This window comes from Phacochoerus africanus, chromosome 3 (assembly GCF_016906955.1).
Source record: "Phacochoerus africanus isolate WHEZ1 chromosome 3, ROS_Pafr_v1, whole genome shotgun sequence".
In the NCBI taxonomy this organism is placed as follows: Eukaryota; Metazoa; Chordata; class Mammalia; order Artiodactyla; family Suidae; genus Phacochoerus; species Phacochoerus africanus.
In genome coordinates this window covers 50,733,467-50,759,046 of record NC_062546.1, presented here as the reverse complement: position 1 = coordinate 50,759,046, position 25,580 = coordinate 50,733,467, and the positions used below count along the sequence as shown (strand labels likewise).

Here is a 25,580-nt window from a genome sequence, read left to right as displayed (position 1 = left end):
ACTGTTGGCTTTTTTCTGCTTCTCTGGACAGTTCAGAGAGTACGCTGCCCTTAATCTCTCAGACCCTGCGCAAGATCCCAGGAAAGAGAGACTTTCCTAAGTCCAGGCTTCCTACTTGCTTCCAAAGGTCATTGAGCTTGGGGTTTATTCCTGGCGTGATTGAACGCTGTTCAGGGGAGATGCGCAGGGCAGAGTTCTCAAAGGCTCTCTTGAGCACATCGACTCAGGTTTACTCTTCAAACAAAACCCAGACCTGCCTTCCGGATACCTGAGACTGCCACCCCAGGCACGTCTAGACCTGTGCCTGCAGATTGGGTCTGGCTGAGTTATGTTTTCTTCTGAATTAACTACGTTCTTGCCATCCTTCTCTTTTTCTGTAGTGTTCATCTGCTGAGTACTTCCACTCACAGAAGCGTGCAGTGGATCAAACGCAGGGCAGCTATCAGGACAGCTGAAGTTAGCCCGGCAGAGCCTTCCTTTCAAACACCGTCTTGTAGTTTTCAGTTAACTTTTTCCTGCTGCACTCTCGGGTTAATCTTGCAACAACCACAGGAGGTAAACACATCTTGTTTGCCGACAGTAATTCATTGTTGGAATCATGTTCAAACTTAATTGTAAATTTTTATTTTAGTGAATACAAAAGGCTGGAAAAGTTGACTTTTAATGAGATTTTAAAAAGTAATAGGTGAAAACTGAGGCCCACAGAGGCAAAATTGCTTGTCCAAATTGCTTATTAAGTTGTGGAGCAAAGGCTTAATTCCCAGGAGTAGTAGTTCTGTCAGCTGGTTCTTACCGACTGCTTGCTCCCACGTGCTGGCCACTGTTTTAAATACTTTGTGTGCATTAACTCATTCACAGTACTTTTACCACCATCCCAATTTGTCTGTTGGGTGATAGATATTTCTTCCAAGCTCTTGTGTTTTATTTCATTTTATTATTATTTTACTGTTTGCACCACCGCATGTGGAAGTTCCCGGGCCAAGGATCAAACCTTCACCCCAGCAGTGACCTGAGCCACTGCAGTGACAACACTGGATCCCTAACCCACTGAGCCACCAGGGAACTCCTAAGCTCTTGCATTTAGAAGGCAAAGAATACTAAGTGAGAAGAGCAGTGCGTTGAGAACTAATCAGTCCTTAGGACTACCTATAAGGGCAGAAGAAACATGAGAAGTCTGAGAAACAGCAGAATGCAGGCAAGATAGAACAGCAACTAGGATAGCACATTGCACACCAGCCAGTGTGTAAGAGATTCTAGAAGTTCTTGATCCTTCCCTCCCTTGGCTGACCCGACTACACTCTGCTGTCAGGATTGGGTCTGGAGTGGTTTGGGTCCTCTAGACCACCAGGGCCCTTCCTGACCCCTGCGAGAGGTAGGATGTTACATTTTACTCTAATAATGAATGCAAGGTGAGAGTTTATGAACAGAATCCCTTACTGAAAGAAAGAAAAAGAAACAGCAAATAGAGAATTATAATCCTCATATAACTAAAATTAGCTGGAAATCAGCTTGATGAGTGCAAATCATAGGACCCTTCTTGCTACTCCACTTGCCCACTTAAATGCTGTTTACGCTTGCTGACTTTACAACTTTGAGGAAGATTCATTTCCTCCTAGAATTTGCTTTCAAGTTTTACCTTTGGGGATGGCCACCCCGTTAGCCCAAGACTCTGGAGCATCCTTTCTGATCTAGTGCTATCCTGGCATCCCTGGGTTCTGATTTCATCCTGGTCCCTTATGTGAAGAAGGCAGTTTCCCCACGGACCACAGAAATCCTCTTGGCCCGTGACATACAACCTGAGTTCTATGCCATCTTGACCAGACTTTGCAGTTTGATGTTTGTGCTTCTTGGGTATCTTAATGATATGGAGGCAGAGCAGTCAAAAAAAAAAAACCAGATGCAAATCCTTATTTCAGGGAGGTTTCCCTTGTGTCAGTAGGGTTTATATTTTTGATTACATTATGACCAATATTAATTAGCCAGTTGTCAATATAAGAATCTACCTAAGGTTCTTATAACTACTCAATAATAACTAAATCATGTTACTAAACAGCATGTTGTATGTTCATTTAAAATGGTATTTATGGAGTTCCCTGGTAGCTCAGTGGGTTAAGGATCTGGCATCACTGCTGTGGCACGGGTTTGAACTTCCACATGCCGTGGGCACGGCCAAAAAAAGATACGTACATGATTTATGTAATAAAAATAACATAAGTGTTATGGTAAATAAGTTAATACAAGCAACAAGGGAAAAAAAATCCAGACTATGGTAGAATAAAGGCAGGAATGAAGTACAGCCCAATGCAAAGTAGTTTTCTTTCCTTTTGCTCTTCTGTATACTCACATTTGGGCTGCCAACCACATTCCTTTTCCTTCTATTTTTTTTTTTAAACTTTGGTGCGAGGGATGTTTCTTGCCCTTCTGATTGTGTGTGAGTAGCTTTATATTCAATTTTTTACCGTTTCTGAATTAGGGATGTTTTGATTATTTTGAATAACAACTTACGGAGAATACGTATTAGCCTGAAATAACTACAGAGAATTCTAGTTGTGATGCTTATAGAGATCACTAGAACAGGATAAAAAGGTGGGGGGACAGATTTCACACACATTTAGTAATTATACTTGAAACGATTCTGGAGTTGTAGGTGTTGGGTGTCACTGTAAACTGGCTTTTTAAAGTGACTTCTAAAGGTCATTCAGTAAGTGTAGCACTTAAAGTGAATGGATTCTGTGCATTAGGATAGAATTTCCAGTTACAGCATCACACAGATTTAAAAACTGCTGTATCTCATCTTAAGGCAGAACTGAAGATGTAATGTAGCTCAGAATGAGCCTTTAGTGGTAGCACAGATTCCGATGACAAGTTGCATGTAAAAGCTTGACTAAGATAATTCCCTGCAATGTAAGTGAATAAAAGTATTTTTATTGTTTTAAGTAGTATGCAGTTTTACATGTGTAAAATTAACATGAAGAAAATATGAGAAGCTGTATGATTAATTTGTATCCTTAAAGTGTATATATTCAGTGTAACCAGCGACTCTTTGTCTCTTGGGGTTGCCTTATATTTAGTATTTGATCTCCGCTTCTTTGGAGGTTCGGGGGGGTTAAACGAAACAATTAATTGGGCGTCTACTCTGTAGTAAGCACTGGTTAAACAGGGACTAATGATGAGCCCTGTTGTGGGGTCTGTCTGCTGCTCTTCTGAAGCTTTCCTTGTCAGCACAGCTGGTATGGGAGCAGCAACACAGGTGGGAGTGGTGTGGAAGGTAACAAGGGTAGGCCTGGTAGGTAAATAGCATCCTCCCCAGCCCTTCTCCACTTCCATCTCCCCCTCCGCCTCCCCATCCCTCTCCCCATCTCCCCGCCCCCTCCTCTCACAGTTTGTAGCCCAGAGAAGATGCAGTGGTTCTGCACTCTGAGAGGGCTCATCCTCACCAGCACAGATTCTCAAGGCCACAAGTGGGGGCGTCTTGCCCTGTAATCCTAGGACAGTGGAGAGGTTTGCAGGTGATTCTTAATTACGTCTTTACTGAACAGGAAGTTGCACACACATAAACTTTTTATACTGTATGCTTCTCAACAAGCTTTCTAGGGAGGGGTCTGTGTGTATTTCTCATAAGTTACTTTTCGCTTTAGGGTCAGTTTCTGGTGTTTTTATTTTTTATTTTTGCTTTTTAGGGCCGGACCTGTAGTATATGGAAGTTCCCAGACTAGGGATCACATCAGAGCTGCTGCCAGCCTATGTTACAGCCACAGCAACCTGTCACAGCAACACCAGATCCGAGCTGCATTTGGGACCTACACTGCAGCTTGAAACAACACAGAATCCTTAACCTGCTGAATGAGGCCAGGGATCAAACCTGCATCCTCATGGATACTAGTCAGGTTCGTAACCAGCTGAGCCACAACTGGAACTCCCAGTTTCTGGTTTTTTTTGAAATGAAGTTTCAGAGTACAAAGCTCTGGCATGACTCATTACTTCCAGTCTTGGTGTGTACATCTCTCCTCTTGTGCTCACTTTATTTTCATCTTATATCTTCCTGGATTCTGTTTGTCTTTCTATGTTAAGCTTGAGATGTACCTTATAGTAGAGATAATAGACTAATATATAAAAACTAAATGTTATTAATCCTGAAATTGGCATTGAATATTTTTTAACATCTAAGAACCAAACTTAAAAAAGAAAGAACTTGAGACAGAAAATCTGGCTTCTTATTTATTGAAATTTATTCAGTGAAAGTTATTTCAAATAAGAAACTATTGTTACCAGTTCTTCTTCTTGTCATCTACATGGATTTAGTCATTAATAAAAGCTAATAATAAAATATTATACGTCTGTTGATAAAATTAGCATTATACAGTTTTGATTAAAATTTTTTTTAATTTTAAAAATTTAATTTAGAATTTTTTAAATTCTAAAACTGGTACTAAATTGAATAACAATTAGTTTGCTTGCCTGTTTGTATTACTTTGAAATTTTTGAGAAATAACACATTATATCAAATAATGATTTATTACCTACAACTTTCATTTCTAAACTAGAGACACAATGCTGGTGACAGTGAAGTCTAGAAATACATCACCAATTTGAAATTTTGTTATTACAGAGTAATTAATTTTTCATTTCTCTTAAAACTTGGGAATTGTTTAAATCAGGTAAGGTAAGTCACACAGACACAGAAATAACTGTCATGAAGGGAGGTTTATACCCACAGATCTCTAGAAATAGGAGGCTCCGCAAACCTGCAGGGCAGCATGGGGGAAGGAGGCAGAGCACAGCCCAGCCTTTTATGGGGTTTTGCTGGAAGGAATGGGTAAGTCAGGGTAGATACCTGAGTAAGTTTAGGATTGGGTAGTTTGAATAATCTCATGGATTCAGGTCTACAGGGGTGGTTCCTAGCTGTCCAGGCCCAGGCCCAGGCATGACTTAGAGCAGGGAATATTGGTGTAGGTGGGAGAGATGGAAGAAGGAGGTGCATGGCGTGTGGTGGATCAGAAGTGCATACCCAGAGGAGCCCTTTGCTCTCAGGAAATAGCCAGCCAGGGAGGGGCTGCCTCTCCTAGATCCAGGCCCCAGATGCTGGAGCATCTGTAGAAAATAAGATACAGTCAATACAAACCATATGGTAACACTCAAAATACTTTATAATTTAAATTTTCGTACTTTCTTCATGAAAAAACATTGCTTGCAGTTGGCTGTTACATGTACTTTTATTTATAAAATCTTAAATTTTAATGAAAAAGTACATTATAAATGCAGCTTCTTTAGTACAATCTGTCAGTGATATTTCCAGAAAAACAAGTTATATTTTACAGAAGAGCTATAAATGGAATATGGGTTAGTAAATTTTTTAATGGTTCCCTTGTCTGAATATTATTGATATTGTCTGTTTTTCAAGGATAATGGCGGTTTTATTAGATGACATTTCAGAAACAAAATAAAACCAACCAATGGAGGACTTCATGATGGCACGGTCAGCCTGGGTGTGGACTCAGGTGCTGTTAATGTATGTGTATTTTTAAGAGATGAGAGACTAGAGAATATGTAGGAAATTTATTTTCGAGCTTTACTTTTTAAAAGGGTAAATTTTAGGATGTCAGTCAAAGAGAGTGTAAATTAAAGCTTAATGTGGAATGCTAGACATTTGGAAATGAGATGTTTGTGTGGTCAAAACAGATTTATTTCCTCATAGTTGCTGGTAGTTGCATTTAAGGGCATTGCCCTAGTTGCATGGCCTTTATCATAGTGTCATTTTATTAAGTACCCTCATCCATGCCCTTGAGTTTCTTCCCCTCCTGAGGAGCTTTCTTGGAAAGCATGCCCAACAACTTCAGCTTACATCTCGCAGGGAAATTGGTGATTCATGGATTGGTTAATGTCTGTATGATGCCAGCAAAAATCGTCCTTTCTGCTTTTCCCACCAACTCTGGAAAAATTGCAGCTCTTCTTGGAGAGGTTTTTGAAAAGGGAGGAAGCTGGCAGTTGAGGTTAAAAAATGTGATCGTACTACTGAAAATAATGGCGGTTTTAGCAACAATAATAATAATTAACCTTATGCTTTTATTGTATTATTAGTCATGGGTATGAGTACTTTATGTATTTATATGAATAGCATATGGAGTTCCCAGGCTAGGGGTCGAATCAGAGCTGTAGCTGCTGGCCTGTGTCACAGCAACAGCAACATGGGATCCAAGCTGAGTCTGTGACCTACACCATAGCTCACCGTGACTCTGGATCCCTGACCCACTGAGCGAGGCAAGGGATCGAACCCGTGTCCTCATGGATACTAGTTGGATTCATTTCCCTCTGCCACAATGGGAATTCCCCAGCCGTGCTTTTATATTGCTCTGTAAATTAAAAGTCTGTAGCTCAGAAGTAAGGAAACTAAAGGTGAGCTCCAGGGTCTCTGGAGCTCTAGAGAGGTCTCTAGGTCTCTGGAGCACTTCTTTCCTGGTGCCATTTTCACTATCTCCAGATGCAAATTTTCTCTAACTTAATTCTATTACATTTGGGCCAGTCTTCTTGTGAGGTAGTAGTTTTTGGCTTGCTGTGGTTCCAAATCTTGACAATTATATTCTTCCTTTGGAATTCTTTGACTTGACAAGGAAGTCCCTGGAAGGCAGTGTAGTTCTGGGGACCAAGAGGGATGCTTTTTGCCTTCGTGCCTGTGTTTGAATCCTGGCTGTGCAGTTTGAGCCCTGGGGTCTTGCAGGTCACGTGCTTCTTGTGTTCCAGCAGTCTTATCTCTTAAAATGGGTTAATATTGGTGGCTGTCCCACCGGCTACTGGTAGGATTGATAAGTTAATATGATAAAGCTGCTTAATGTGGTGCCTGGCACATAGTAGACGTTTTATAAACATTTTCTGTTCTGGTTATATTACTTATCAGAACTGTATACTTCAAATTACTCAAAAGTATATTCAACCCATTATCTTGCACCTCAGTGTGTTTGGAATGATTGAAAATAATTATCAATTGCTTTGTATTGTTGGACTTTGCTTTTTATACTGGTTGGAATATTAAGATTATAAGGTCTTCTGATGAGATATTTTTAATGTTTGAATTAACCTCCATTACGAAGCCTAAGGACAAATATTACATTATGCTATTCATATTGTACTATTTTTCACCTCACTTTTCTGATCTACAAAACTGTTAGTTTTTGTGTTTAGTATTTTTATCTCAATCGTGTTGAAGCATACTGCATGCATCTAAGGTACCGTCAGCGATGTTAAAGTTTATGTCATCATATCTAAAACTAGATGTTATATCTTTGAATTTTTTCATGTCACATTTTTCCAGTAGTATCAGTTACCCATTAAATATGAATTTAATTGCAAGAACGGTAATGCAGTCGTCAGTGAAATGACTTCAGCTGGCAGCATCTTTCAGCAGTGAACTGAGGATCTGGAAAGAAGAATAAAATCCCCTCACTGCAGTTGTTCGGCATCACACTTGCTTTTGCCTTTTCTGTTTAAATAACACAAGAGTTAAGTCCTTTTACAGGGAAGCCATCCATCTGCTTTCACATGTGTCCTTCTCGCATCATAGAAAATGCTGCATAATACTGAGCTGACAGCCCCACCTCTGATGTCACCCGGGATGGTACGGTCCTCTCGGAGCCTTTGCTGGGTTCCTGCTGCTGTGCTGGGGAAATGGTTACATTAAAGCTCACTCTCGTCATCTCAATTATCTCCCTGGAAGTAGTTTCACAAATCTAGAAAAGCCCTACGGTGGTTGTTTTCGGTAAGCTACCAAGGTAGAGAGCGCAGAGGCAGGCGTGAGCAGGCTGCGGAGCCTTTGTGAGGGAGAGGCAGCAGCTCTCGGCCAGGGTGCCGCTCTCAGAGCGCTCCCCCTGACATCGCCCTGTGCAGTGCGGGCCAGAGGGCTGCCAGGAAATTTGAAACTCAATTGCTTCCAGTTGATTAGGACGGCAGATTTTGAATTAGCCAGCTTCTTTTCTAGCAAACTTTTCTCGAGCATTAAGCTGATGAACTGGGCATTTTCTATGATCAATGGGTAACTGCTGGAGCTACAGTAATCTCTGTGAGTAACCTCTATTTGTAGGTCTGTGCAGGCAAATATATTTTTATAGCTATCTCTTGTAAAATGCTGCTGTACCATGATCCGTCTGTATTCATGACTGCTTTTGCTTACTAGCCTTGTCTTTTGACCATCCCAGTAGGAGGCTCCTGGGGCTAGATGAGGATTTGCTGAATCCTGATTAGAGAAGCACATATTGCATTTATTCTGGGGTGCCCACGCCAACCGTTCTTTATTTCCCCAGCCACCAGAAAGATGCCAGCTGCCCTCCCAGTGCTTTCACCCAGTCCCTTCCCTGGCTTTAACCTGAAATGTTTATTTTAGCATCTGACACTCGATTTCTCAGAATTTTTATTTTTAATTAGAAAGCAGAATATTGTTCTTACCTGTAATTTTATTCCTTTCATTGTGGTGGTGTGGTTCAAACAGCTTTCCTGGGAACACAGAATTCTATCATCCTATTTCTGCTTCCTGTTTTTGATGTATTATATGGAAAGAGGAAAACGGCTACCCCTTATAGTTTTGGAAAGACATCATATTGTGGCGCTGGATGGGAATAGGGGAGGAGTTTCTCTTAAAGAGCTCTGCCTTCTCTCTCCTGAGCCTGAGGCATGGTTGTGCCTGAGCGCCTGGGGTGGGGGAGTTGCTGCAGGGCAGCACCAGAGACCCCTGAAGGCCCTCTCTACTGGAGGTTTATCTTTCCTCATTTTACACACGGGGGTGTGTTTTACTTGTTTATCCAAAGTGTCACTTTTAGAGTAATTCAAGATTTATTTCTCACCAGGGAACTTGACTTCTGTTAACATTTGCATTTTCAGATATACTTGGAATTATCACTCATGTCAATTTTCAGCTTGAATTCTTAGCAAAACTGTGGGTGTCTTATTGAGCATGAAAACTGCTGAATGCAGATATGGATCAGCTGAGGCTTAGGACAGACTGGAGGCTGAGTGGAGCTGCTGTCTCCACTGCACCGAACATCTGTCTTGTCACCCAGCAGTTTAGGGAAGTCCACAGCTGTACCTGCTCATCACTGCTAAGAACTCCAGCTGCCTGGCACTTGCGGTTTTTACCTATTTACTTCTTTTTAATATAAAAAAATTTTTGGCCATGGTGTACAGTGGCCTGATGTGATTTTTTTTTTTAAAGTACTGTATGTAGTATTTTTGAATTTCATGTTTTTAAGTATTAAATTCTTTTAATATTAATTTCAATCTTAAAATATGAAAATAGTTAATAAAATAGCTTATGTAAGACTTTATATTAATTCTACCATATCTATGTTAACTTTAGCAGAAGAGAGCCAACTATAAACAGGACTGGAGTTTAAAATTTATTTGCTTTTAAAAACAAAATGAAAAGTGGAAAAATTTTAAAATTGGGTGTTTCGGAGGGTAGAATGGTGGTGACCAGGGACCATGAGGGTGGGGAAAACGGAGAGATGTTGGTCAAAGGGTGCAAATCCCAGTTATAAGATGCAAAGGTTCTGGGGCTCTAATGTATGTGCAGCGTGGTGATGATAGTTAATACTGTTGTAAGATATACTTTGAAGCTGCTGAGGGTGGATCTTAAATGTTGTCACCACAAGAAAGAAGTGGCAATTATGAGGTGTGATGGAGCTGTTGGTAAAAGCGATAGTGGTGATCATTTTTTCAGTCTGTGTGTATATCAGATCAATACATTGTACACCCTAAGCCTACACAAAGGTATACATCAGTTATTATCTCAGTAAAGCTGAAAAAAATGCAAACATAAAATTGGGTTTTTAGAAGCGTGGATTCCTAAACAGGAAGAAGTAGAAAAGGCAGAGGATGGATGAAATCAGAGGAGCAACCATGAGCAGAAGCGATGAGGCTGGAAGGGGAAGCGCCAGGTATGGGCATCAGAAGAGACAAAAGTTACAGGAGTGGGAGCTACGTGAAAGTGGAGAAAAGGAAACCAGTTTTAAAAACACGACAGTGTAAAGGTAGACCTCAACGCAGCTCTACAGCGTAGTTTCTCCTCGGTCAGGGTGAGGCATGCCAGTGCACTGCTCTGCTCTCCTGTCACCTCCTGTGTGCCAGTCACTCCCAGCTCCCAGAGCTCCCTCTGCAGCTTCCTCCCACTTCCCGAGAGATTCGGATTGAATGAGAAAAATTGGGTTCTGAGTCCTGGGTATGTGAAATTTAGTTTATGGTGAGCACAGCTGTAACTATGAATTGCTTGCAGAGAGAGCATCCAATTAATGAAACAGTCTCTACTCGTGTGCATGTGCTGATAGCTCGTGTGGGATGGGGCAGGCCTTTTCCTGGTTTTGCAGCATATAAATACCTTAAAAATCTGTGCTTTGAGAGAGTTGTTAGTAACAAGACAGTAGCCAGCATCCTTAACTATGTACCTTCTCTAAAATGTGACTCTTACTAGGTTGAAGGTAGTGCCCTTAAATTACTCATTTACTAAATTCTCATTACTTATACTCATTTTCTGTCATTTTTTTAATCATACTAAGTATATTTTCTCTTGCTTAGTAAAATAGGTTAGATTATTCTTTTTTTTTTTTTTCTAAAATACAGCTTCTCCTATTGTATTACAAATTGAAACCATCACTGTGTTACTGGAGCATATAAATAAATAGCTTAAAAATCTGTATTTTGAGAGAGTAAATGAGTAATTTAAGTACATTATCTTTACCCTAATGAGTCGCATTTTGGAGAAGGTACGTAGTTGAGGATGGCTAGGTTAGCCATGATTTATAAAGGAGTGAAAATCTGTTGAACTTGTAGTTATAGAAAATAGATTCTAGACCCTTAGTGCTCTCTTGAAAGTGCCATGTGAGAGTGAATTTGTCCATGCATTTTTATTTTGAGTGATAAGTCCAATAATATGAATATGAAAAGTCTGGGAATATATCCCAGTCAGTTGTGGGTTTTTTTTGTTTGTTTTTTTAGGGCCACACCCATGGCATATGGAAGTTCCCAGGCTAGGGTTGAATCGGAGCTGCAGCTGCAGACCCACACCACAGCCATGGCAATGCTGGATCTGAGCTTGCAACTGCAACCCACACCACAGCTCACGACAATGCTGGATCCTTTAACTCACTGAGTGAGGCCAGGGATTGAACCCGTGTTCTCGTGGATACTAGTTGGATTTGTTATTGATGAGCCACAGCAGGAACTCCCTATCCCAGTTTTTAAAAATAGAAAAGCCTTATCTTTCCCTCAGCTTCTTTCTTTTAAGCTCTAGTGTGGTTTCTTTAAGGCTCTGTACAGATGTTAATGTACAGGCATCTGCTGATGCTCTGTTTTACATTTGCAGTTATTTTAGGACTTTACATTCTTTTGCAGAAGGGTAGAGTCATTGGCCGTTCATTGTGAGAGAGAAGTTCCCTGTGAGCTATAAACTAAAGATGAGGTCCCATCACAGTAGAGATGGTTTTCTTCTTCTGCTGAAAGGATCCCAGGTCAGTTGGAAGGCAAACTCAGACCAGGATACAAAAGCCTTTCTCCCGGCAGGACGGAGAGACTGTGTGTTTTCTTTACTTGTCTACTTCATTGGATGCTTGGACCTTTCAGCTAGGAGGCAGGAGCTCTTGAGATCATCCTTTTAGAGTAAAAAAAAAAAGCAGCCATCTGAATTCAGTTAGAACAATGTCTAGATATTGTTGTGTTTCTCTGGAGAAGTGCTTCTTATACTTTAATGTGTGTAAGATCACCTGGGGCTCTTTCAGAAAGATAGATTCTGATTAGGAAGGTCTTGGGTGGTACCTGAGGCTGCATTTTTAGCAGGTTCCTGGGTGACACCTATGCTGCTGTCCCCCAGCCACACTTTAAATAGGAACGTTCTAGTGTAGTGCTTTCAGATGGACTTTTCTGAAAAGAGCGTGGAAAATACTCCATCTCTGGTGCTGTGTAGTAGCCACTAGCTACACTTGGGATCGAGCACTGGATTTTCAATATTATTAAATTTTAATTAACTTAAATGTAAATAGTTATATGTAGCTATGGCTACCATATTGGACAGTATAGCATTTAGAGACCCAAGATAATTGAGAAATTTATGTTAAGTGATAATAGCCCATGTAGGATCATGGTGAACTCTAGAACTATGGCCAAGATTGTCCCCACTTACCAGTACCTAAAACTTGTCTGCAGTAGGCAGTGTGTGCAGATGGATTGCAAGCTCCTTGATGGCAAGAGCCCCACTGGCCTTGCTTGTTGCTCTGTTCTCCAGTGCTCAGCACATACTTGGTATGCAATAGATGTTGGCTACCCAAGTGGAAGAATTGGGTAGTTCTCAAGTTGGGAAGGACGCCCATGTTCCCAGCATTCTGTGCAGCTTGTACTTGATGTGGAGACAGAACTTGAGTGGCACTGACATGCAGTGTTTTGCTTGTGCTTTAGGAGGCTTCTTTTTGTTTTTCTTCTGAGGTTCTGTTAAATGGGATCCTTTTGGTTATAGGATAGTCTTCATTTTTTTGTTGAACCAACAAATGTATCTGTTTTGCTCTGTAGAATGTTTTTCTAGGCTCTGGGGATAAAGGAATTAGAGTTCTTGTCTTTTGGAGTTATATTCTAGGGGCAACAAAACAAGACAAAACAAACAAAAAACCTTTTCCTAAAAACCACTGGGCCCAGTTCCTAGGAAATGTGTGTGTGATTTTTGATTGTGGTTGCAGGGTCATGGCTGCCATACTCTCTTGGGAAACCCACATCCAGGTGCCCAGAATCCTCATGATAAACTTCTTTGCTTCACATTTCAGCTGTGAAGCTGTGACCAAGTCTGCCTTAGACTTGCTAAATAGTTCTTTTTCTTCTTCTTTTTATCTTTCAACCATTTTCTTTTAAGGAGTTTGCTACCCAGAATGGAAGAAAATCTATTTCATTTACTGATCCTCAAGTAGGACCATTCTTAGAATGGCCATTATCTTCCTGAAGTGCATCCTATAGAGCAGGCTTATTTTGCCATGATGTCAAGAATTTTTTTTTGGTATTTTTAGGGCCGCCTATGGAGGTTCCCAGACTAGGGGTTGAATCAGAGCTGCAGCTGTCAGCCTATGCCATAGCCACAGCAACACCAGATCCAAGCCGCATCTGGGACCTACACCACAGTACATGGCAACACCAGATCCTTCACCCACTGAGCAAGGCCATGGATCGAACCTGTGTCCTCATGGATACTAGTCAGATTCCTTTCCACTGAGCCACAACAGGAACTCCAAGAGTTTTTTGTTTGTTTGGTTTTTGTTTTTGTTTTTGGAGATATAATTGATATACAGCATTATATTAGTTTCACGTGTATACAACATAAAATCATTATTTGGTATTGTATGTATTGTGAATTGATCACAACAGTTAATCCATTATCATACGTAGTTACGAAAGTTTTTTCTTGTGATGAGGATTTTTAAGATTTACTCTCTTACCAACTTTCAAATATGCAGTACAGTGTTATTATCAATGGTCCATGTGTGTGTATTACATGCACATGATTGATTTATTCTACAACTGGAAGTTTGTACCTTTTGAACCACTTCACTTATTTCACCTACTTCCCACCTCCTCCCCTCTGGCAACATCCAATCTGTTTTCTGTATCTATGAGCTTGCGTTTTCTTGTTTTTTTTTAAAAAGATTGTATATATAAGTGAAATCATATGGCATTTGTCCTCCTCTGACTTATTTCACTTAGCTTAATGCCATCAAAGTCCATTCATGTTGCAAATGGCAAGATTTTAGCCTTTTTTTGTGGTGTGTGTGTGTGTGTGTATATATTTATATATTTTTTCTTTCTACACAGTTTCTGTATCTATTTATCCATCAATGGATGCTTAGGTAGTTTCCATATCTTGGCTGTTGTAAATAGGGCTGCAGTGAAAATAGGGGTGCACACATTTTCAAATTAGTGTTTTCGTTTTCTTCATAAACACCTGTAAGTGGGATTGCTGGATCATAGGGTAGTTCTGTTTTCAGTTTTTGAGGAAGGTCCACACTGTTCTCTATGGCGGTTGCACTAATGTATGTTCCCATTAACAGTGTGGGAAGTTTCCCTTTTCTTCACATTCTTATCAACACTATTTCTTACCATTTAGTTAATAACCAAAAGGTGATATTGTGGCTTTATTTTTTATCTTCATTTTTTTCAGCTTTTGGGGGTGAGCTTTATTCATTTATGTCAAGTATGATAAAAAGCAGAGGTTTGGGTTAAGCCAGGGCAAACAGGAATCATTTTTGACAGGAAAACATGGGAAGACTGGGACCATAAGTCACTCTCGAACTGGTTCAGTCATGATTATTGTGATTTTAATTTGCATCTCCCTGAGGATTAGTGATTTTTAACATCTTTGCATGTGTCTGTTGGGAAAATGTCTATTCAGATTTCCTCTTTTTTTTTGGCTTTTGTCTTTTGAGGGCCGCACCTGGTTCCCACACTAGGGGTCTAATCAGAGCTGTTCCTGCCAGCCTACGCCACAGCCACAGCAACTCAGGATCCAAGCCGAGTCTGCGACCTACACCACAGCTCAGGGCAACACCAGATCCTTAACCCACTGAGCAAAGCCATGGGTCAGACCTGCAACCTCATGGTTCATAGTCAGATTGGTTTCTGCTGTGCCATGACAGGAACTCCCAGATCGCCTCATTTTTAAGTCAGATTTTTCTCTATTAAGTTGTGTGAATTCTTTATATATTTTAGATATAACCCTTTATCAGAAAAATGATTTGCATTTATTCTCATTTAGTAGGTTGCCTTCTCATTTTGTTGATGATTTCCTTGGCTGTGCAAAAGCTTTTCATTTTGATGTAAAAGAAATTTTTTTCTATTCCATTTCATTTTATTACAGTCCTATATCTGGGTTCCAGAAATAGTTGGCTATTTAATATACAACCCAAAGCACTCCTGAAATTGACCTTGTTAACATTCAATTGTATCCCCATTTCTTTCTCAATACCATAAAATCAAAAGAAAAAATATCTTAAAAAATCAGTAGTGGAGTTCCCGTTGTGGCGCAGCAGAAACAAATCTGACTAGTATTCATAAGGATGCAGGTTCGATCCCTGGCCTCTGCTCAGTGGGTCGGGGATCCAGCGCTGCCATGAACTGTGGTTTAGGTTGCAGTTGTGGCTTGGATCTGGCATTGCTGTGGCTGTGGTGTAGGCCAGCAGCTGTAGCTCAGATTGGCCCCCTAGCCTGGGAACTTCGATATGCCATGGGTGAGGCGTTTAAAAAAAAAGGGGGGGGGGAGAAAAAAAAATCAGTGGTTTTGTGAAGACACACCAGGAAACAGTTTGTTTGGAATCTAAGCAAATACACAAGCAGCAGATACACTTCCTGGTAGAAAAGAATGGACTCCTAAGGGAATACAAATAGATTCCCCTCCCCCCCAAAGTATTTCACATGAGTGTGAAAAACTTTTCTCTCTCCCCTCCCTTCCCTCCCACACACTTTACACTACATTTTAATTTCTTTAAGGGGGGGAAAATAAATGCGGAAAAGCTATAACTCTTACTAATTCAGATTCTACTAGTGTGCGGTTTATATTTAAGTAAGTGCTATATTTAGGTAAATTGTTTTTTTAATACTTAGCAAATCCCATTGTCACAGATAGACCGGATTTGGGCCGGACTAATTCAGTAGGCCTTTCTGAAGGAGAGCTAGGTATTTCAGTTTTCAGCTGGATTTTTAGTAATAGATGTAGACTGACAGAAGGCAAAGGCAGAGCTTTAGCAAGTGAGGTCTAAGTGCCCACAGCAGGGCTTTGTGAAAGCCTTGAGATGAGAGAGGGCGGGACAGAGGCGGGAGGTGATAGATAATGGGTGTGGATACCACCAGCTTGGGAGAGGTGGTGGCCTCACACCTTTGTTCTGTCCCTTTTGCCTTAGTCCTGGCTCAGGTGTTCACCCTCTCCCTGCACTGTTGCCTGCAGCCTGAGATGTTGGTCTGTTTGTTCTTGTACTTTTTCTTTTCACATGTGGCCAGTATGAGCTTGCTAACATGCTAAACAGACTTCATGCTCTGGCAGTGTTTAGTTTTGAATTTCCTGCGTTCAGGAATAAATGCTGAATGAATTTTGGAAGTGATGCTCATATAATGGGGAGTCTCATGGCTTTGCTTTATTTATTTATTTATCTATTTATTTTTGCTTTTTAGGGCCTCACCCTCGGCATATGGAGGTTCCCAGGCTAGGGGTCCAATCGGAGCTACAGCTGCCAGCCTACACCGCAGCCGCAGCAACGAGGGATCTGAGCTGCATCTTCGACCTGTGCCACAGCTCATGGCAATGCCAGATCCTTAACTCGCTAAGCAAGGCCAGGGATCGAACCCGCAACCTAGTTGGATTTGTTTCTGCTACCCCACGACAGGAACTCCAATGGCTTTGCTTTAAAAAGGAGGAGAAAAAAAAATCTTAAAGTAAAAGAGGAATTTGGTCTTTCTTTAAATCACCTTCGCATTAATAGTTCTTTTATATGTAAGGAATAAACCCGAAATTCTAAATAAGAAGGTCAAGATCAACATTTTATGAAGTTTTATTTATTGTTAAAGATGGTTCAAGTGCTGACAAGAAATGCAAACAGCAAAAATAATCTGCTCTTGCATTCTAACTAAGGGGTGCCTTATTTGAAAGGAAACATTTGATGTTTGCTGAATTCCGTGACAGGTGCTCTAATAAAGAGCCACATGACATTTAAGGCTATCTCTACCCAGAACCTACACCTAGAAGAGTTTTGCATTTATTTTTTATTTACTTTATTGCTTTTTAGGGCCGCACCCATGGTGTATGGAAGTTCCTAGGCTAGGGGTCAAGTCTGAACTGCAGCTGCTGGCCTACACCAGAGCCACAGCAACTCGGGATCTGAGCCGCATCTGCAACCTACACCACGGTTTACGGCAATGCCGGATACCCAACCCACTGAGTCCAGGGATCAAACCTGCATCCTTATGGATACTAGCCGGATTCTTTTCCGCTGAGCCATGATGGGAACTCCCTTTCATTATTATGTTTGGTAACATTGCCACTGTTAGAAATGAGAGCCTGATAATTAAGATGCCTTTTAGCTTTTACTAGGAATTTATTTATTTATTTATTTATTTATTTATTTTGTCTTTTTGTCTTTTGTTGTTGTAGTTGTTGTTGTTGTTGCTGTTGCTATTTCTTGGGCCGCTCCCTCGGCATATGGAGGTTCCCAGGCTAGGGGTCTAATCGGAGCTGTAGCCGCCGGCATACGCCAGAGCCACAGCAACGCGGGATCCGAGCCGAGTCTGCAACCTACACCACAGCTCACGGCAACGCCGGATCGTCAACCCACTGAGCAAGGGCAGGGACCGAACCCGCCACCTCATGGTTCCTAGTCGGATTCGTTAACCACTGCGCCACGACGGGAACTCCCGGAATTTACTCTTAAGAAACAAAAGACCAGGAATCTAGTTCTGACTTTTAATCTCCTAAAATGCCTTACTAAATAAACATCATTTCATTGACTGTGGTCATGTCATTCAGCCTCTCAGAACATTTATTTCCCCTATTCTATGGCAGTCCTGATTAGACTCCTATTTACTGGAATAGTAAGCTTAGAGCAGAACTGGTTTGACTGGGGAAGCAACCTCCATGTGGGGCTGGGCCCTGCCCTCTCACTTTCGCTGTCTTTGAACAGATGCCAAGTTGTTGTATCAAAACATCACTAGTGTTTGTTCACAATTGATGCAGGTATATCTTAATGAAAAGTATTAGACATGGGGTGGAGAAATTAATTTTTTTGATGTTCCTTTTCTTAATTTGTATTCACTTCTCTTTGGGCCAGTGTGTGCCAGTGTTTATTTTAGTGGTTGGTTTATAGATTGCAATTTACTTATTTATTTAATTTTTCATTTTTATGGCTGTACCTGAGGCATATGGAAGATCCCAGGCTCGGAGTCAAATCAGAGCTGTGGCTGCCAGCCTACACCACAGCCACAGCAATGTGGGATCCGAGCCATATCTGCAACCTATACCAGAGCTCACAGCAAACGCTGGAACCTTAACCCAGTGACCGAGGCCAGAGATTTAACCTGCATCCTCATAGGCACTATGTTGGGTTATTAACCTGCTGAACCACAACAGAAACTACTATTAAAAAAAATTTTTTTTAGCATCAATTTATTAAGCATATCTTCAAACTGAAGGGATTCGCCCAAGGTCATACAACTTAGAACTGGAATTAAATCCAGGTCTTTTTGATCCCAAAGGGCACATCCTTTTCACAAAATCCCACTGACTCACCGAATTCTTTATAGATGGAAATTTAAACTGCTAGAACAGAGTGGGCTCTTGAGTTTAACTTTTGTTCCTTTTACTGAATGGATTTCATAATAGCTTAAGTGTCAAATATATGTATGGCCTCCATGGTCACTATAGTCAGTTTTCTTAAAACACTTCAGGATAGGTTAAAAATGTTTGCCTTTTGAAGCTTAAAATATGAGCTAAAATCATGTTCATTTATTTCATGTATATGTACTTGTAAGAGCTGCTGATTTGTTCCTGTTGTGGCTTAGCGGTAACAAGCCTGACTAGTATCTGTGAGGATGCGGGTTTGATCCCTGGCCTTGCTCAGTAGGTTAAGAATCCAGCGTTGGTGTGAGCTATGATGTAGGTTGCTGATGCAGCTTGGATCCTGAGTTGCTGTGGCTATGATTAAGGGAAGGCTTACTTAGGGGAGATTATAGTTAGATTTTGAAAGATGAAAATAATCTGATTATTGTAGAGATGGGAAGAAAAAGTATGCCATATGCAGAAAAGAGATTGAGCAAAGGAATGAAAAGCTCAGAGTGTACATAGAGTTAACTTGATTTTTGGTATACATTAGACCTTTACACAGTATTCATGTGCTGCCCCCTCCTTCAGTTAGAGAAGCAGTGGTATAACACTTGAAATGGAGTTGCGAGAGTAGAAAGGAGAAATAGGTGGATGTGCACCCTAACTCGTGGATGAAGGAATTTGGATTTTAATCTGTAGGTAGCACAAAACTATTAAACGCAACATACGTTTTTGTTTCAAGAAGATTATTGTATGTAAAATGAAATAGGAAATGAGGCTGGACGTTGGATAACCATTTCAGAAGATTTTTAAATTTCAGAGAAAAGATTGAAGACACATACTAGGGTATCTCCCTTCCAGGAAAGGCAGAGGACAGGGGAGGGATGCAAAGCTTAGCAGGGGTGGAACAGACAAGCTCTGATATTTATTTGTTGTGTCATGTTGGCAAGTACATCATTCCTTTGACTCTGTTTTCTCACTAATTATAAGCTGAATTAATGCTTTGATTCCTCTGACTTTTGAAATTTTTATGTCCTATGATCCTCAACTTTTTGTAAAGGTATATTCTTAGATAAAAGCATTATAACATCTCTAGGAAATAGTTCTCAATGTGAACTAAGCACTTCTTTATTTTAAGCTATTTTACTGTGTTAAAGAAAAAACCCATCCTTGTGGATTGTTCATTTGTTTTCTTTCATTGCATTTTAACAGTAAATTTATAGCTTTTACACTACTGAAGAGATTAAAGTCCTCTAAGAGATTAAGGAAGAGAAAAACTGTTAGAGGTTTAAGAAGTATAAAATGTGAAAAATGTTTTTAAAACAGTGTAAAAAGGTGTTAACAAATGCCAATATAGAATACTTACCAATTCATTTCGTGAAGCCAACATTACTCTGTCACCAAAATCAGACAAAGATAACACAAGACAACTAGAGACCAATATTGTTTATGAATGTAGGTGCAAAAGCACAAAAAAGCTGAATCTAGCAACATATAAAAAAGGATTATACACCATGACCAAGTGGGACTTATTCCAGAAATGCAACATTGGTTCGGTATGTAAAAATCAGTTAATGTAAAGCACTGTGTTACTAGAATAAAAGACAAAACCCACATAATCTTAATTTACAGAGAAAAAAAAAGTTTGACAAAATTTGGCGCCTTTTCATGATAAAAACACTTGACAGACTAGGAGTATTAGGAATATTCCTCTTCCTGATATAGGGCATTTGTGAAAAACCCACTTACTGGTGAAAGGCTTTCTCTTAAGATCTGGAACAAGACAAGGATGTCTCTCTTAACACTTCTGTTAAGCAGTGTACTGGAGGTTCTGGCCAGAGCAGGTGGGTAAGAAAAATAAATAAAAGCTATCCAGATAAAAAAGAAAAAAGTAAAACTATATCTACTCACAAACAGCATGATCTTATATATGGCAAATCCTAAGGAATCCACAAAAAAAGCTATTAGAACTGTTAAGTTCGGCAACCAGTTGTACTTCTATGTGCTAGCAGTGATTAACCTGAAAATGAAAAAAATACTACTTATAATAGTTTCAAAAAGAAAATATTTAGGGGAATAAGTTTAACAAAAGTAATGTAAAACTTGTAAAAAATTGTTAAAAAGATGAACAATTAAATAAATGAAAAGTTGGCCTATAGTCATGGATCAAAAGATTTAATAGTAATATTGTTAAGATGCCATTGCTCTACAGATTCATCCCAGCCTCTACCAAAATTTCAGTCGTCCGGCAACCTGATCCTAAAATTCATATGGGAAATGCAAGGGGTTCAGAGTATACTAAACAACTTGGAAAAGGAAGAACAAAGTAGAAGGAATTACAGTTACTGATTTAACTTCTGCAAAGCTACCATAATCAAGATGGCATTATACTGGCTGCTGGCTCAGTGGAATAGAATTTAGAGTCCAGTTATAAACCCTTGCGTTTATGGTGAGTTGATTTCCTACAAAGGTATTAAGGCAGTTAAGTGGAGGAAGTAATAGTTTTTTCAACAAATAGTGCTGGGACAAGTGGATATCCGCATGTAGTGGAATGAAGTTGGATCTCTGCTTCACACCATATACAAAAATTAACTCAAAATGGATCGGATGTCTACATGTAATAGCTAACATGGTAAAACTCTTAAAAAAAAAAAAAAAAGGAATGAATCTTTGTGACCTTGGACTAAACAAAGAAGTCTGTTGGATTTTCATCAAAATTATGGAAATTGTGTGTCAACTAAGGGAAAAAGACAACCCATAGAATGGGAGAAAATATTTGCAAAGTGTATATCCGATAAAGAACTTTGGTTCGGAATATATAAAGGACTCTTACAACTCGATAATAAAAAGAGAAGTAACCCAGTTATAAAATGGGCAAGGATTTGAATGCATATGTCTCTAAAGAAGACATACAAATGGCCAACAAGCACATGACAAGATGCTCAGTATCATCAGTCACTAGGGAAATGTAAATCGAAACCGCAGTGAGATAGCACTTCACACCCACTAGGATGGCTATAATAAAAAATGTAGACAGTAATAGAACCCTCAGACTTTGCTGGGAGGAATGTAAAAAGGTACTGTTCTTTGGAAAACTGGCGGTTTCTCCAAACATAGAAATACCATGTGACCCAGAATCCACTCATAAATATATACCCAAGAGAACTGAAAATAAATGTAGACATAAAAACTTGGCATAACATTGTAAATCAACTGTATTTTAATTTTTTAAGAAATGTGAAATAAAAAAATAAAAAATACTGGGAATTCCTGTTGTGGCCCATCGGGTTATGAACCTGACTAGTGCCTATCAGGATTCAGGTTTGATCCCTGGCCTCACTCAGTGGCTTAAGGATTCGCAGTTGCTCTGAGCTGTGCCGTATGTAGGTCACTGGTGTAGCTTGGATCCTGCATTGCCATAGCTGTGGCTGTGCCATACACTGGCAGTTGCAATTCCGATTCGACTCCTAGCCTGGGAACTTCCATATGTCACAGGTGCAGCCCTAAGGAGCAAAACAAAAGCAAAAAACCCAAAAAGCTTCTATATAGATGTTCATTATTCGTAATAGCCAAAATGTGGAAATAACACAAATATCCATCAGTTGATGAATGGAAAGAAATGGGTGCATCCATACAATGGAATATTATTTCACAATAAAAAGAAGAGAAGATCTGATACATGGTACAGTGTGGATAAACCTTGAAAACATTGTGCTATGTGAAATTAGAAGCAAAATGCCACAAATTGTGTGATTCTCTAGCTATGAAATAGATGACACAAATCCAGAGACAGAAAGTAGTTTGGTAGTTGTAGGGGCTGGGGACACAGGGCAGTGGGGAGTGTTGGCTAATGGACATGGGGTTTTTGGTGGTGGGGGGTGAGGAAAATGTTCTGGAATTAGATAGTAGTGGTGGTTGTACAATTTTGTGTTTGTATTAACCAGTGAATCTTGGAGTTCCCTTGTGGCACAGTGAGTTAAAGATCTGGGTTGCACTGCTGTGACTCAGTTTGCTGCTGGTATGGGTTTGATCTCTGGCCCCAGAACTTCTGCATGCCGCAAGTGCGGCCAGAAAACAAAAACAAAAAACCACTGAGTCTTAAAAGGGGAGAACAATTAAAAGTCCTATCCTGTTCTGAAAAATTTAAAGTGTCATTATGCCACAGGAGGAGGATCTTTACTGGTTTTAACTGTCTTCCTTTTCAGAACGGAGAATCTGAGAAGTTGCTTCCTCAGATTTCAGAGAGCCACATCCTTCTCCCTCTGCCTTGTGAAAGTGATGTTAACAAACGCTGCCAACACTGTCCTTCTTGGAGTCCATCAACACTGGTTCCAATTTAATTTTAAAAATATATTTCAAAGCATTTTTAAGATGCAAAATGAACTAGCACACACTCTTAGATGTGTCACTATTTATCAGATTTTACGCACTGTGGAATACCAATGGGTTAACTCACTTCCAAGTTACCTCATTTTGTACCTGCCTTGGAATCAAGTCTTTCATGTCTTTTCATTGCCTGTGTTCAGACATTCACCAAATAGTTCACTGAACAGAAAGGTTGTAGCCGTACCAAAAACGACATGTCCCCTCTGTCATAAGGACACCGCATTTCCAGTGTAGATGAGGGGCTCCTCAATACAAAGTAACCAAAACCCGGTTCACAGGAAAGTTGGATCCTGGGTGGTATGGCTGTAACTGTGATATATAAGCCCTCATTTAAAAATTTTGCTTATCGGAATGTCTTCATAGTTCTGCCTGCCATTTTAATAAGAAAAGGATGTAAATTTGATCCAGTACAGTAGATCTTTATTAATTTTTTACTTTTCATAGATGAGGGTTCTGCATAAGATAACCATTTAAATTTTATGCAGTTGGGATCCTGGACATTTTTTTTTAAGAGTTTTATTTTTTCTGCTATAGTTGATGTACAATGTTCTGTCAATTTCTGCTATACAGCAAAGTGACCCAGCCATATATATATATATATACACACATTCTTTTTCTCACATTATCCTCCATGATGTTCCATCACAAGTGACTAGATATAGTTCCCTGTGCTATACAGCAGGGTCTCATTGCTTATCCACTCCAAAGGAAATCTTTCCTAACACATGAAGTTTCCTTTTCCATTTTGTCTTCACTCTCATTCCCCACAGAAATCCAACAGTGAAGGGGAAACCTTCTGCTGAAAAACTGTTTACTGGCTTTAAATAGATTTTATCTTTTTTTCTGAGGCTCCATCTCAGAGATTGGCACTGCAGGGGTATTGTTGGCTGGATCATAAGGTATTTTTTGCTGTGCCCAATGTAAGTGTTTCAGTTGCTCTTTGTTGAGTGGTATTTAGGAAGCGATACATATCCTTATTTTAATTTTTTTGCATTTGTAGCAACCGTGTTGCATGTGTGAGACTTTATCCAAAGCTGGGTTAAGTGGGGCGTATGCCATCCGGTTGCCTCTGTCTGTGCAAAACCTTTGTGAGTACTCACGTAGGCTGAGTGCAGGGATCGTGCAGGGTTACGAGAGGTACGTTGCAGAGGGCAGGGAAGGAGACATGGATGGTTCATGTGAGATTGAGTGCCTAATAGGTACGGATGTTTGCTAACACACACTGACACGTTGTTGTTCAGAACGAGTCATGTGTCCCTTCTGTTCTCTTTGTAGGTGATCATGGAGGAAGCACTTTACTCCCACCGAACGTCACGAATGAATTTCCGGAATATGGGACCATGGAGGAAAGTGGAGAAGGCCTAAGAGCCTCGCTGGACTTTGATGCCGAGTCTCTGCCGTGCCGCCCACAGGGGCAGCAGGGGGTCCAGCTTCTTGCTGGCCACCCCCCTGGGCTTGTCAGTGTTACAGGAAGACCAAAAGATATCGGACAGGCCCCCTCTCAAAGTCACCTCAAGGAACAGAGTTTACAGCCCATTGACTCTCTAATTTCTGCTCTGAAAGCCACAGAAGCCAGAATAGCTTCAGGAACATTGCAGGCTACAAAGGTACAGGACAGAGATGCTCTTCCTGGTTTTTCAGGTCAGCAGGTGGAACAAGAGCCAGACACTGCCAGTCATAAAACACAGAGAGCTAACAAACCCTTCCCTGCTGGCCGAGAAAAGTCACCCAAAATACCTCTTTCGGCTGAAGTTACGACCGAAGACAGTATTTATTTGAGCATCCAGAAGGATCTGACTGCACTGTTAACTGGAGAAGCTGAAGCAGAGCTTTCCCGTGCAGCTGCTAGAGGGCAGAAGGAGGCTGTCCTTGTGCGGGAGCCAGCTTGTCCAGCGTCTTTCGAGGGAGGTCTGGAGACCCATAGCTCAGCCAGTGGTGCCAATTTGTTGAGAGAGAAGAGGTCTGATCAGGGGAGAGAGCACCCAGGGTGCGGTGATCGAGGCAGCTCCTCAGGACACCAGGGCCATGTCAAACACGTGGGGTTTCAGGGAGTGGAAATACTGTGGACTGGAGGTGCGGGGAGAGAGACCCGGCTGCCTGTGGATGTTCCGACATCGAGGGAAAGGACAGCCCCTCCGGAAAGCACAGCCTTTTCCAAAGGGCCAGGCCGTCTTGTCTCACCGGCTGCTCAGTGTAGTTCAGCTGGCTTACCTGAGAGAGTTTGGGATGATGCCCAGAGAGCTCCTTCAGAGGCACCGGCCACCGGCTCAGGGCCATTTTCCCCTGTGCCTCTTCTTGAGAGCGGTGAAGATGAGGTCTTCCTGAGGGAAAACAAGGAACATCTTGAGGAGAAACCTGAACTGGAGAAAGACAGAGAAAGGTGAGCTCCATGGTGTCCTGCTGTCTGTGACGCCCGGTGTGTGCGCTTGGCGCTGAGAACTCAGTTTGCGATGTCTGGGCCCTTGTTGCCACAGAATGGAGGCATGACTGTGAGCTAGGCTGCTTCTCAGTTCCATGATGTCACAGTGGCCTTGTTGTAGACAGTCCCCTAGGCAGCACCAGGAAAGCAGAGCTATCCATTTCTGATGTTTTGTTGTATTTGACAGGTTTCAAGTTCTCCAACATCAGGGTAACTAAAATACCCCACGGTTATCTTTACTAATGCAGAAGTATTAGACTCTTTTGACATTGCCTGTACTTACTACATCCTAACTTGGGTATTTCTTCTGGGCGTGGCACCACTGCCTGCCTGCCTGCAGCCTCCATGTGTGTCGGAACCCAGACGCTGTGTGGGCTGATTCAGTTTTCTAGGTTTAGAGAGGAGAGCTGGAGGTCAGAGTTCACTTGTGCCCCAGCATTCACACTGGAGTTCATATGACGGTCC

At 40.9% G+C, this 25,580-nt stretch overlaps 1 protein-coding gene across 1 annotated transcript in view; it reads left to right on the top strand.

The window, feature by feature from the left end:
- The window catches only part of PSD3 (pleckstrin and Sec7 domain containing 3), a 441,162-nt gene that overhangs the window by 87,568 nt on the left and 328,014 nt on the right, over positions 1-25,580 (top strand). The window contains exon 3 of the mRNA XM_047771731.1: positions 23,972-25,076. Coding sequence (XP_047627687.1) covers positions 23,972-25,076 — 1,105 coding nt within the window. The remainder of the gene's footprint in view (positions 1-23,971; positions 25,077-25,580) is intronic.